This window comes from Dipteris shenzhenensis, chromosome 20 (assembly GCF_047967505.1).
Source record: "Dipteris shenzhenensis isolate YYH24624 ecotype China chromosome 20, Dip_SZ_1.0, whole genome shotgun sequence".
NCBI classification, from domain to species: Eukaryota; Viridiplantae; Streptophyta; class Polypodiopsida; order Gleicheniales; family Dipteridaceae; genus Dipteris; species Dipteris shenzhenensis.
This window is the reverse complement of record NC_141615.1, coordinates 30,273,854-30,288,294: the sequence shown is the minus strand read 5'-3', so window position 1 is coordinate 30,288,294 and position 14,441 is coordinate 30,273,854. Positions and strand designations below refer to the sequence as shown.

The 14,441-nt window shown below is 41.4% G+C and overlaps 1 protein-coding gene across 1 annotated transcript; it reads left to right on the top strand.

Moving 5' to 3' along the window:
- Positions 1-4,321: 4,321 nt before the first annotated feature.
- LOC147889521 (light-induced protein, chloroplastic-like) lies at positions 4,322-8,032 on the top strand. The gene is made up of 3 exons (XM_087391593.1): positions 4,322-4,753; positions 4,900-5,095; positions 7,158-8,032. The coding sequence occupies exons 1-3, from the start codon at positions 4,341-4,343 to the stop codon at positions 7,467-7,469; spliced, it is 921 nt and encodes a 306-aa protein (XP_087247719.1). The 5' UTR covers positions 4,322-4,340; the 3' UTR covers positions 7,470-8,032.
- The last annotated feature ends 6,409 nt before the right edge of the window (positions 8,033-14,441 follow it).

The following is a 14,441-nucleotide window of genomic DNA, read 5'->3' as shown; positions in this document are numbered from 1 at the left end:
ACATCGCCTTCCCTTGATATTTAGATCTACCAATTTCAAAGTTTTTGTTGTATCTTCCAACGATATTCATTGTAACTCTCTCCACATCACCCCTTTGATATTTAGAAGTTCACTCTATACCAGGTTCATGTTCCAACACAAGGACACATTATAGATATCTACATCGAGCCACTTTCTTTTCACAAATTCAACTATTTCAGTAATCAACTTGGCATTTGCTAGCATTAGCCACAATTGATTTTTGTTGCCATAATGCAACACTTTTATTTAAAAAACTCAAAAATGTATGTGTAAGTCACCCTCTAGTGCAATTTAAGAGGGGGGTTTTCTACACCCTTCTCCTCACCTCTCTCACTCTATCACTATCTTGCAACAATTGTATAGTTAGTCATTAGGTTCTCTTCTCCTCTCCTCTGCTCTATCATTAACTACTGTATAGTTAGTCATTCTCTTCTACACTCCTCTACTCTCTCTCTCTCTCTCAATATTTTCCAACATTATGTGAGACTTCATACTATGATTAGCCAACAAGTGCATTGGTACCATTGGTAGCAATACGATTCAAACTATCACTATATAAACTCAAGTAGATAGTCTTCACTACACTATCATCACATAAAGCAAAAAGAAAGCAAAAATTCAAGAAACACTTGATAGTGCAACAATTACAATAATTGATGCAACCAAAAGGTTCAACTAATGAAGTCAGGAATTCATGAAGAAACACTTTTGAGTGTCTCAAAGGCATCGTGGCCTATTGTAAGGAAAAAGCAAGACTTTAATCATTGAGAGAAAGTGACGAAGGCAAGGGAAGATCAAGGAATCAAGATCTCCCACTACGGGAAGGGAGGCAAACGTGTGTTGATGGTAAAATTCACACCTTAAAATTTTTTAAACTTGTCTTTAGAAGTGGATGCAGCACTTATGAGGAAGCATGTATGTAGAATACCCCTATTTTTGAAAATTAATATGCTCTAAATATTTGTTGCATTGCCCTTCTATAATTGTACATGTTTTAATGTTGAATTTAAATATCCCATGGGTGTACTCACATAAATTTATCTTATGTGATGAGTATTTATTCATGTATGCACCATGTAAGTCATTCAATTTAAAAAAAATTCCGATCGTTGCTCATACATGCTATGTACATGTTTGAAGTGTGACCTTCTTGGTGTCTTTAATGAGTGTATGTTCCATTTCTATTTGGGGCTTGATTTACATGAAATTTCCTTTTAATATATTTAGACAAAATATTATAAAAAGTATCAACAAACTGAAGAGTTAAGAGAGAACCCTCATTAGTCATCCCACATTATAATAGAAGTTGCATTCGTAATGGGGAAATATTTCTATAAGTAAATGATCAAGCAAGCTCTCTCTCTTGGGAAAAAGGATGACCTACTTTCTCTCTCTTTGAAAAAAGGGCTTTGGGAATAGCTATAGATGAACGTTTTGTTCTAATAAATCAAAATAGAGAGTGCATAAGTATGTGCGGGCATTGCCTTGTATTTTAATTTAGCTTGAATAACCTTGACCTTGTTACAAAACCACTATGCCTTGCTTTAATTAATAGAAAGGTAGTTGAGATAGAAATATAGAAAGGCAACCTTTAATGCCCATAAAAAACCAACACAAAATTAAGCACTAACCTACTTTCTAATATGGTCAACTTGACCAAGAAGACTTTAGTAGAGGGCATCGACCCTGATTACCAAAATTTCAACCTAAATCCCATAGAGCCTTAATAGGGCCAAAAATAATTTTTACATGTGGAAATTCAAAAAGGGAGAATCCAAGTCTCCACTATTTATAGCACTCCCTCTAAGGAGGCCCTTTATGCACAAAACCTACAAAAGGAGAATCCAAGTCTCCACTATAGGACTCCCTCTAAGGAGACACTTTCTATGTGACAAAACCTATGGGCTTGAAGGTCTTTGCACTAAACTACCCAAAATCTTAGTAGAGGTTCCCAAGGTATCTAGCTTTGTTTTCATTCCTCGTTTATCTCAGATTGAACATATTTGAGCACGATAACTTCTTCAAGGTTGCACCTATCTTTATTTATGTAAATTTTCCTTCACTTTAAATACAGATCTTTGTTTCTTCATGTTTACAGAGGTTTGAAATCTAGAGTATATTTCTCAATTTTAGCGTGTTCAAAAAGGTGCAAAATACAGCTTTAGCATTGTAAACATCAAGAAGAAGGTTGTCTTTACAAAGCCCATTTCCTATTATTTCCTTTTGTGCATTGTAGCTCCCATGGCCTCTCCCTCGCTCCTCTCCTCCTCTATTTCTCTCTCTCTTCCCCTTTTCTAAGTGTAAAAACCCAAATCTTAGCAAAGGTTTGAAATCTAGAGAGCATTTCTCAATTTCAACAGGTGCAAAATTTGCAAAATATGTTTTTAGCATTGTAAAAATTGGGAAGAAGGTTGTCTTTCCAAGAGCCCATTTCTTCGTATTTCCTTGTGTGCATTGCGGCTCCCATGGCCTCCCCCTCCCTCATTGCCTCCTACCTTGTTCCTTTCCCTGCTATAAAACCTAAGAATCTTTTGGAGAGGTTTGAAAATCTAGAGGGTATTTCTCAATTTGAGCATGCGCAAAAAGGTGCAAGATGCACTTTAGCATTTGTGAACATTGGGAAGAAGGTTGTCTTTCCAAGAGCCCATTTCCCAGGATTTCCTTGTGTGCATTATAGCCTCCTGCATTGTAGCTCCCATGCCCCCCCCCTCTCCTCTCCCTAGTGTCAAACCTTAAAAATGTTACGACAAGTTTGAAAATCTATAGAGTCTTTCTCAATTTCAGCATGCGCAAAAAGGTGCAAAATGCACTTTTAACATATGTAAAAATTGGGAAAGAAGGGTGTCTTTCAAAAGCCCACCTTTTCATTGAAGCTCCCATGGACTCCTCCTCCCCTTCTTTCTCTTACCCTTGCCTCTCCCATCTCGTCTTTCCCCCTACCCCCTTTCCCTCCACTCCATTGTAGGTTCTTGCATTGGAGCTCCTATGGCCTCCCCCTTCCTCCATGTCCTCCTTGCTTGTTCTCTCTTTCATTGTTCATAGAAAACATTTTTCTCAACAAATCACAAAACTTGGGTTTCAATTTTTTGAAGGTTTAATTTCTTGAGAATTTATAGATTTTAAAGCTAAAATATAATTGAATTGCCTAAAGTTTTGTGGATCATACAAAATTGAGAATATAAATTTTCCATGTGAAAATGGAAATGTTGTAAGTTCATTGTATATAATTTACAGGTTTTCTGTAATTTAACAATGCTCTCTTTCCTGAAAAAGGTGCAAAATGCACTTTTAGCATTTGCAAAATTGGGAAGAAGGTTGTGACTTTCACCTTTTGATTGCAGCTCCCATGGCCTCCTCCCTTCCCCTTGCCCCCCATCCTTCCTTACTCCCTATCTCCATTCAGTCCCCCCTTGTGTGCATTGTAGTTGTCTACATTGGAGCTCCCCTGGCGTTCCCTCCCTTTGCACCTCCTTGCCTTCTCTCTCTTCCCCTTAAAACCTAAACCCGACAATCATAGGGGAAGTGAGGGAGTGTCTCAATTGGAGCATGTGCAAAAAGGTGCAAAATGCACTTTGAGCATCTCAAAAAATTGGCAAGAAGGTTATCTTTCAATGGAGACTAAGAGAGAGGAGGCCATTAGCTCCCAAACGGAGCTAATGCACTTGCAGCTCCTTGCAACCTAAGGTGCAAAATGCACTTTTAGCATATGTAAAAATCGGCATTGAGATTGTCTTTTAACCTTTGATTGAAGTTGATTGAAGCTCCTGTGGCCTGTTCCCCCTTGCTGGCTCTTCCCGTTGCCCCCCCACATCTTGTCTTCCGCTCCGCGCCTCCTCGCGTGCTCTCTCGTCCCCTTTCCAGAGTGTAAAAACCCATGAGGGGAGAGAAAGAGTGTCTCAATGGGAGCATCTGCAAAAAGGAGCAAAATGCACTTGTTAGAAATTGGGAAGAAGGTTGTGAGGGAGATGTTGAAGCTCACCCAAGTGGCCTCCTCCCTCTGAGGCTCCTCCGGTGCACTTTTTTCCATGGCCTTCAATTGAAGCTCCCATCCATCGTAGCTTCCATGGCCTTCCATTGTAGCTCCCATGCATTGTAGCTTCCCGTTGCTATGGTGCATTGTAGCTCCCATGGTGTCCTCGTGTCGGCGGGCCTCCTCTCTTCCCCTTTACCAAGAACCCATGAGAGGTGAAGGTGGGGGGGTCGGAATTGGAGCATGTGCAAAAAGGAGCAAAAATGCAATCGTGAGCGAGCAAGTGTAAAAAATTGGGAAGAAAGGTTGAGACTCTGGAGAGAGGTTAAACGTTGATTGAAGAGAAACCATGGAGTCGTCCTCGCTCTTAGGAGTCTCGTCCTCTGCTCTGTTTGTCCCAGCTCCTGCCTTGAGCTCCCCTGCATCCTCCCCTTTGCGTCCCCCTCTCCTCTTCCCTTGCTTTCGCACCCCCCACATCTCTTCCCCCCCCTTTGCTTCCTCCCTCACCCTCTCCCTTCCTCAGCCTGCCGCACATTATCATCCCTCTGCCTCCTCCCTCCCAGACGCCTCCCCCCCCCCCCTCCCCCTCGCCCACCTCAAGCACGCCCTCATCGATTCCATCCGATTCGCCCACGGAGGCTTCACATTGAGCAGCGAAAGTAGAATTGAGATCCTGGAGCTCATCACTCAGTTGGAGGCCCAGAATCCCACTCCCGCACCCACCCACGCTCTCTCTTTACTGCATGGAAAGTGGATCCTTGCGTAAGTGTGCACTCTCTCACCTAAAGGGCTCGTACCTTGAGCATGGAATGCGTACGTGCTGTAATGTAGAAGGAATGAAACTTGGGTCTCGGGGGTACGTTTGCATTCGTTGTGTCTGAAATCGTTAACACTCTTCTCTGTGGCAGATACACTACTTTGTCGGAGTTTTTCCCCCTTCCGGCTGCTGGGACCTTGCCTCTTGTCAAAATTGGTGAAATCTCGCAAACCATTGATTCCGATGAATTTACGGTCATCAATTCTATAACCTTCACTGGACCGCTGGCAACGACTTCCTTCAGTGCTAATGCATCTTTTGAAATTTGCAGTCCAAAGCGCGTACAGGTCAGCACTATCTGTCCTTAAACTTGCGATATTGTTCCGAATTCTTTTGGCGGATTCTCGTGTTGTATTTTCTGAAATTAAACCAAAACTTGCAGCAGAAAATCCATGCTCCGCATGGGAATGAACCTTGATTCTGCGTCTTAATCGAGGTGCATTTTCCAAGGTTTATTTCTCCTCCGCTAAAGTATAAACCGAGTTTCTCCAAGTGAGATCAAAAGTAGTGTATCAGAATTGAGCCTGCTCAAGGAAGCAAAATTATATGCGAGGTCCTGACTCCTACATCTCCGTCGAACCTGGTCCCCTTGACACCAGGTTGGTGTCAATGACTTGTTGAAAATGGAAGCTTGCGCTACAAATACAAACACGTGCGCCCCCACACACATATCCAGGAACATTCCCAATTTCAATGACAATAACTCACAAGGTTGAAGGACAATAACTCACAAGGTTGAAAACCATAAACTCCATCACACATAGTAGGGACTCTCTACTATGGCATCCCCACATGCTCAATGACGGGTGTGTACCACAGTATAAACTCACTTTTTCGTTGTTGAAAACACATATGCTCTCACACATACATATGCACACACCCACAGACACTTGAGCATCCATTTATACAAAGGCCTTCATATTGAGTTATTGTTAGCATTTCGAAGGTAAACGGTAGACTCAACCGTGACAAAGGCTACCAGTATAGGAGAAGGCCAATAAAAAATTAGTCTATATTTTCTCATTCAAGCTACAATTTCTTGTGAATACTACATGATTTCATTTGAATTCCTCTTAAACAAGCAATTCTAAGAAAAAAATGCTTAGACACTCTAGTTGATAGGACAACACACCACTTAAGAAAAAATAGAAATCGTTTATCACAATATCAACACGTTGCAACATGGGCAAAAACTTTACAAGGTGAAAATTTGCATGCTCTGTAATACGGGTGTGAATATGTATCTAGATGAATCCAGGAACATGTTTGAACTATCCTCACGGTGCAGTTTCAATCTCACAAGGTTGAAAACCATAAGTTCCATTATGCATAGCAGGGACTAGCTACTATGCTTTTGGCATCGTAGCTTTTATGACTATAAGCCCCATCTATATGTAGTTGTTTAGGATGTGCAACGATACACCTTACCTCGATTCATCTTTGAGTGGAGCTGGCTTCATTGATGCACTATGGAGCTCTATTGTGTCTTAGTAAATCTTTCTTCTATATTGGGTTGTGTAGTATACTATAAAAAACATTCATCCCACTTGATTGACTTTCCATCTTCAATGCCTGTATTGATTGGATATGTATGCAAAAAACAACATTCATCCCACTTGATTGACTTTCCATCTTCAATGCCTGTATTGATTGGATATGTATGCAAAAGCAAGTCTCGAAAGAGAATGATACATAATCATATTTTCATGATGGAGAGATGTTTTGCTAGAGATTGATGAATGGAGCTGCTTCGTTTCCATGGATGGTACAATCGCAGTTGGATAAGCCGACTTGGATAAGATGAGCACAGTATGGCATAGCTTGCAGTTTCACCGTCTAAGCTTTGTCTCATGGAATCCAAGAATGATGCTTCAATCCAAGAGTGGCAGCTAGAAGCCATTTGATAAGAATGAATGCTACCAATGGTACAAATTGCCCAGATCTAATCTAATGGCCCAGTGCTCATAACCTTAATAGATTAATAAATGTTATTTCAGCTTGCTGACTGGGAGCAACTTCGAAAGATGGGGTTTGACAAATTGTCCTAAGTTTCTAGACAGGAGGAGTTGTGCTTGATCAATTTTTGCTTGATGTGTTGCATTATTATGCTTATCATTTGATGTAGATATTATCACTCAATTACCAAACTATTTGTCGGCTGCAGAGAAAATCGATATTGCTGAACATCACTTGAATATACACTACTATAGGTTATACAACAAGTTACAACTTTCCTACAGTTTTCCTGTGACATAGTTCTGTCTGATAATCTAGCTTCGAGTGTTTTTGGAACTCCTTCCAATATTGTGTTAGTAACAAACCTTTAATGGTCGAAATGTTTCCATTCAGATAAAGTTTGAGGAAGGAGTGATTGGCACGCCACAGCTTATCGACTCTGTTGAAATACCTGAAAGCATCGACTTCCTTGGCCAAAAGCTTAGTTTAGCGGTATTTCAAGGACTGTTCCAGTCTCTACAAACTGCAGCATATTCTGTGGCAAGAAGCATTTCCGGGCAACCTCCTCTAAAGTTTTCCATACGAACTGATAGTGCACAGTCTTGGCTTATAACGACGTATCTTGATGAAGATCTTCGTATCTCAAGAGGAGATAGTGGCAGCGTCTTTGTTTTGATCAAGGAGGGCAGCTCATTGTTGGAATGATTTAATTTACGTGACTCAAATGATTTTGGTCGTGGTTGGAGGCAGTACGATTAAGTAAATTGTGATTTCGGTTGCGTGGCTCTTCAGTCCTTTGTATGATCTGGAAGCTGAGATGGAAACTCGTTTCATATTGAGGACAGAAGGAATCCTTCATTAAACATAAGGGTGTAACTAATACTACCACTAGGTAGACATATGGGCTTTGCATACAGCTTTTGAGATTCAGACATTTGGTACAGGCTGCTTTCATCAAGCAGCACAAGATCCTCCCTATGCCACTCTGTTGGATCAAAGGAGTGCCATGAATCAAAGAAGCAAGCCAAATAATGTGGAAGAAATGTGCACATCAATTTGCTGGACATGTAGCACATGGATGATGTGTTTGCTGTGCTATTTCAAGGTCCGTTGCTTGTTAGCAAATTTTCAGGTAGGCTTCCTGGAACTGCGCTCTAAAGATGCCAGATGACAGTATAAACACCCAGGTTTTGAGAAATAATATGTTATACAAACTCCACAGAGATATACATTATACAAATTCTGGAGAAATATACGTCATGCACTTATATGTTAGTGGCTTTATAAAGCTTAAAATTCACTTCTTGCCTGATTGACTATGATTAATGTAAATATAAACATTATCACATTCATCAATTTTTATCAACAAAACAAGTATCTGCCTGTGGCTCTATGTGTTGGAAAGCTTCCTCTAAACCAGAGGTCATGGCTCTACTCCAATGCTATGAGAAGTGCTGTTCTGTGATTTGGATTCTGTAACGGCTGTCATAGAGGATTTAAGCTATCCACATCCCCTGTGACTAAAGGTTTTGACTAGCCTGCCCTAGGAAGCTATAGAGATAACCTACCGATTGGCAAACTGCTTTGGGTGAATTTCTCCATTTGATATCTGTATCTTTATCTTTTTTTCCATAGCTCATATCTTGGAAGCTTCTATCCATTTGGACCTTTCTAAAAACCTGCTCATGTTTGCCTTTGCATGAAATAATATGTTATACAAACTCCACAAAGATATACATTATGCAAATTCTGGAGAAATATACGTCATGCACTAATATGTTAGTGGCTTTATAAAGCTTAAAATTCACTTCTTGCTTGATTGACTATGATTAATGTAAGTATAAACATTATCACATTCATCAATTTTTATCAACAAAACAAGTATCTCCCTGCGGCCCTATGTGTCGGAAAGCTTCCTCTAAACTAGAGGTCATGGCTCTACTCCAATGCTATGAGAAGTGTTGTTCTGTGATTTGGATCCTGTAGCGGCTGTCATAGAGGATTTGAGCTATCCACATCCCCTGTGACTAAAGGTTTTGACTAGCTTGCCCTAAGAAGCTATAGAGATAACCTACCGATTGGCAAACTGCTTTGGGTGAATTTCTCCATTTGATATCTGTATCTCTTTTTCGATAGCTCATATCTTGGAAGCTTCTATCCATTTGGACCTTTCTAAAAACCTGCTCATGTTTGCCTTTGCATGGAAGTTTGAATCTATTTTGAATCGATCGCTCATATCTTGGAAGCTTCTATCCATTTGGACCTTTCTAAAAACCTGCTCATATTTGGTTCTCAAATATATTTTGCTTGATCGGGGGAGTCCTCTCATAGGGAGGGAAAGGCTGATGGGAAGGCTGATGCTCTTGGGACTTGGGAGAAGGCTCATGCTCTTGGAACTTGGGAGGAGGAGAAGGCTCACGAGACTTGGGAGGAGGGGAAGGCTCACGAGACTGGGGAGCGAGCACACGGGACTTGGGGGAGGGCTCACAAGAGTCGAGGGATGGCTCACGAGAGTCGGGGGAGGGTTCACGAGAGTTGGGGGAGGGCTCACGAGAGATTGATGAGGTGCCATCGAATCCGGATAGGTTTGTGTGCGCAGATGCCAAGAAGGTGGTAGAGCTAGAGGAGGAAGGGTGGAGGTGGCGTCTTGTGGGACTAGAAGTGTTCTTCACTTGTGCCATTGAATAATGAGAGTTAGGTTTTTAAAAATATTTTATATAGGCCCATCATCTTTTGACACCCCTTTTAATTACGTTTAGAGGTTCATTGTGCCTCTCGCCTCCGCTCTAACCCCTCCACCCTCCCCCTCCTACTTTCATTGCCCTCCCTCCTCCCTACTTACCCTACCCACACTTGACGCCCTCCCTCATAGGGTCCCATCCTGCTCGTTCCCCCACCCTTGCTACCACTCCACCTCCCCCGCTTGTCCTATCCCGCGCCCCTCCCTTCTCTTTTCCCTCCTTCACTCTGTCCCCACCTTCCCCAATCTCGTTACCTCACACAAACCTTGGACTCCAAGAGTGAGTACATAAATTTTGGTAAAAATAAGCAAGATATTCAAGAGTGAGTACAGAAATTGTGGTCAAAATAAGCAAGATATTCAAGAGAGTACACAAATTGTGGTCAAAATAAGCGAGATTCATTTCATATCTGTATACAATTACACCATAGCTTTTGTTGCTGGTTGGACCCATCTGCTCCCTTCTCTCACTCTAGCTTACAACCAACGTGCGACTCCTCGACTCCCTATGGATGCTTTCCAAGCTCTATGCCTTCTATTCTTTGATACAATTTGAACTTCTTTTGCAAGTTCTGATGCCTTTGCCTTTTTAAGCTTCAAAATCCTTTCTAGTAAACATTTAAAAAACCAGTCGAACATCTCATGCAATGCATTACTACGAGTGACACCACCACCATGCCTCGAGTTCTTAAAGTAGGTTGCCTTGGCTCTATGGTCCGACTTCTCTATGTCTTGTGTATTCCAAATGGACAAAGGGTCTCAATTTTGTACAAACTATGGTCCGTGTGCATAGAGAATATGCCGCAAACATGATGAGAATCATTTCAGCAACAAAAACGTTTTATAAAGCAAGTGCTAAATATTACGATGGCACCAAGATTACCATGTAATGCGTAATGTGTGGCTCCCTCCATGCTTTTATCATTAATTGCATAAACTCTTTCACAGCCATCCTAAACCTTTCATAATACATCTCATCGATTTGAACGTGGCGAAGCAATTTCATCAATGCATCTAGCTCTCAAAGTTTCTACTTGAAAATGAGAAGCCTTATTGGTCGTGCATTCACACAATGCTTTCCAGTATTTCCAACCCAAACTGCTTTGAGACAATGTATGTTTGTCTTTGTCGAGATTATGGTTTGATAGGAATCTCCTTGCCTTCCCTCCACCCATGGACACTTTTGCAGGAAGATTCTATGTTGCCCCAGACATTTTCTTATCCTCCTTAAGTTTGACATGTTGTCTATGGAATCCCATCTCTGACAGCAACTTCTTAGCTTGTGCAATGCACCGTGTGGATACTTCTTGCATAATTAAATTCCAAGCAAAAACAAGATCCAAATACAACAACTTATCAAGTATGCGTAGTTCTGCATGTAAAGTAGATATGTGTACTCTCTCAAGTGGGATGGGCAAGATGGGATCCCACTTTAGATTCTTCTTGTCATGATTGGGAGCTTTTGTTTGGCTGCAAGATAGAATGCCATTCTCCCAGTGTAAGCCAGCCTTTTGCTTACATTGCGAACACATGCAATAAAAGCATGTGTTCATTGCATTTGCCTCTTTATCACAACCATGCAAGCACTTGAGGGTTTTCAGATCACCAGTAAGATGCCATTCAACTCGAAATGTTCCATGGCCATCGATTGTTAGTTTTGCCCTTCCTCTTTTCTTTGGATCATCGATGGGATTCCTGTTCTATCTAGAATCCACTTCAATGTCTCATGGCACTCTTTCGGACTCTCAAATCCTGCAAGCCACCATAAATCTTTCTCTGATTGCACTGAGAAATCTTGCTCTACTTCCTCGTTCCTTTGAACAAAAGCTAAGGCTTTATTCATAATGCAGATGCTCACTCTCTCTAACTTGTGTTCTTTCACCAATTGAGCTTCATCCATTTTGATGACAAATATGAGCTTTCCATTGCAATTTGTACAACAAAAGACAGAAATTGTTAGGATAAACATGATATAGGAAATGAACTAAGTAAAGTGCAATGCTATAATAGATTTCCTCTTACCATCTTCTCTCATGCCATAGAATTTGACCATTGCTTGTTGCAATTTCTCAACATCTAAGTAGACATTGTTGAAAGCATTCAACCCAAAGTTTTCTTTTTACTTTTCCAAGTTATTGTGCCCCTTACGCAATGGTATCCTCGTTGGTTTGTTTCTCGCCGTGCACGTCTCACAGACCAAGGTGTGGGTAGGGGCACTGTAGACTTCTTATACTTTTCCAAAATAGCAAACTTGAAAATTTTGAAAATAGATGTGTAAGCTTCACAACTTACATCGGCAGTATCACAAGCTGCAAGCATCTCCTTTGTGTCACAATATCCTTGAAGTCCTTCATTACCTCTTCAGCAACTTGCACACGTAGGTGCTTGTGTCTTGGGTCCCTTAGTATCCCAATGACATTGCTTGACTTCAATAAACTAGCTAGAGCATATGAATAGTCAATACCATCCCCGTCTATTCTTCCCATCACATTTTCCATGAAGTTCCTAAAGAAGAACACAAGAAAAACTTAGTCACAAATAGTGTAGCACAAAGAGTGTAATTTCATTGGAACATTTGATAACCAACCTTGTAACCTAGACTCTTCTTTTTCTAGCACCACTAGTGGGTGCCAATGCATCCATGTTATGTAAGTACCTTCTTTTCCTATCCTTCAATCCCAAAGGTGGTTCTTTCATCTTGTGCACTCGTTCTTCTGCGTTCTCTCGTTCATTCTCTACGGCTCATTGAACTTGATTGTATATAGATCTCTCCCAGCCCTTTTTAGACTCAGCTAGCTCACAAAGTGACTCTTCTAATTTATGTCGCTCCAAGTCCAATGCTTTGGCTTTATCATGAAGATCCTCGTTCTTCCTTTGAAGATCCTGCATAGAGTTATTATGCATTGCAACAATGGTTCTATTTTCTAAATGTGCTAGCATCTTTGCTTGGGCTTTGTGCATCTGGCTTGCTTGCATAGCCATTGATTGAGCATTGTTTAACTGATTGCAATAACCAAGCAATCCCACATGTCCATTTTCAACAAACTGAACTAGCTCATGCATTGTATGGAAAGAAGGGCTCTTTTGGTTGGTAGGATCTAAAGGATACAAGGATCCTTCTACCCAAAGGTCGAGATGCTTCTTTCCTTGCGAATGAAGACTGTGGATTTTGGAAGCTCCCCTCAATCCCAGACTACGTGTGCTTGCATATTCAGCCTCCAACTCTAAGTGAACCTAGTACTTGTTGGAGACATCCTCAAATGGTGCCATGAGTAAAGGAGTGTAGAGAAGGAGAAGGTGTGGAGAAGCAAGCTTGAAGGAGTAGCACGGAGGAAGAGGAAGGGCAAGGGGGAGGAGGGATGGGGGAGGGAGGACCAGCAGTTGAAGAGGAGGGAAGGGGGACGGACTAGCAGGTGTGGAGGGTGAGGAGCAGTAGGCATGGAGGATGAGGGAGCGAGGAATAGAAGGGAGGGGGGAGGAGGAGCAGGCATGGAGGAGGAGGGAGGGGGAGGGGAGGAGGAGCAGGCGTGGAGGAGGGAGGGAGGTAGGCGTAGAGGAGGGAGGGAGGGGGAGGCGAGGAGGAGCAGGCGTGGAGGAGGAGGAAGGGGGAGGAGGGAGTGAGGAGGGGGACGGGGAGGAGGGGGGAAGGGAAGGAGGAGGGAGGGGGGCGAGGGAGGGAGGGAGGGGGAGCGGGAGGGAGGAGATAGAAGAGGGAGGGAATTCAAAATTCGAATTTTGAATTTGTTGGTTCCCACCTAGGAGTAAGAGTTGTGTAAGAGGTGTAAGAGGTGGGGTCACTTTTGGGCTTAACTCACCTAGGTGAGGGGGGGTTACTACTTTTTGGGACCTACCTTGGCCCTTTCATTAGGACTAATCCATTTCTTAATCCATTCCTTATGAGGCTACAAGCATTTAGTTCCAAAATTAAATTCCCATAAATTGTGCAACAAAGGCCAATTACCCAAGGCTTATTCCTCACTTCAAGAAGCAATGACATCACCACTATGAATGAATCCATAAGAGAGAGTTGACATCCCAAGAACGTGTAGTGACTTTTAAAGAATACGCCTTAGAGTTTGAATTAACTCATTATCACGGCTTATTTCTTGCTATCCTTCTTGGACAACCTTGCCTTCTCCGCACCTCTCATTACTCTTTTGTTAGACATCCATCCATCCTTTTCTATCACAACAATTCCTCCTTTACCTACATAAGCTGTTGCACTCAGAATTAAGAAGAGTAATACGTAGCTACATTAAGCTTTGTTAAATCTATTTAGTGCTAAGGTAGCATAGTAAAAAATCGCGAGGGACAAAACCAAATGTGAGTTTCCCTCATAATCAAATTGTCACAAAATCCTCACTTGAGTAACCACTCCATGAGACTAGATCAACTTTTCATGTCTTTATTTGAAAGAGTTTATTATATCCCTTGATGTCAATGATCAAAATGGGTTCCTTGAACAACTCTCATGTATTCTACTTTAGCCTCATGATCATCTATAGAAACTTTAATTTTTACAAAATCTTACAATTGAGTTTTATCAAACCATCTGCTTCTTTTAAACCTTGTAAGGTTACTGCATGACAAAAGCACTTTCACATGTCTCAAGATTCCACAATTAGTTAAAGCTTGCACAATAGGATTAACCTTAATCATAGATCTAACTATTCAATATGATCGCCCTTCACTATCCTCAAACCCTTACGTTTCATCAAAGATAGTTAAACACGACTATAGCAATTTATCTTTGAAAATTTTGCACGCTTTAGCAATTTAGACATGACTTTAGCAATTTATCTTTGAAAGACTTGCTTGCTATAGCTAAAGTACACCTTGCCTCAACTCTCCTTACGATAAGTTCCTAAATCTCAAGGTACTACTACATCACAAGATAGAAAGTTTCGGTGCTAGTACATCAGAAGATAGAAAGTTTC

What these genes read in the sequence shown, in the direction of transcription:
- LOC147889521 (XM_087391593.1), top strand. Translation starts at nt 4,341, where the DNA reads ATGGAGTCGTCCTCGCTCTTAGGAGTCTCGTCCTCTGCTCTGTTTGTC. An exon ending in CATGGAAAGTGGATCCTTGC is followed by an intron (nt 4,754 to 4,899) that starts GTAAGTGTGCAC and finishes TCTCTGTGGCAG; the next exon opens with ATACACTACTTTGTCGGAGT. An exon ending in GCAGTCCAAAGCGCGTACAG is followed by an intron (nt 5,096 to 7,157) that starts GTCAGCACTATC and finishes GTTTCCATTCAG; the next exon opens with ATAAAGTTTGAGGAAGGAGT.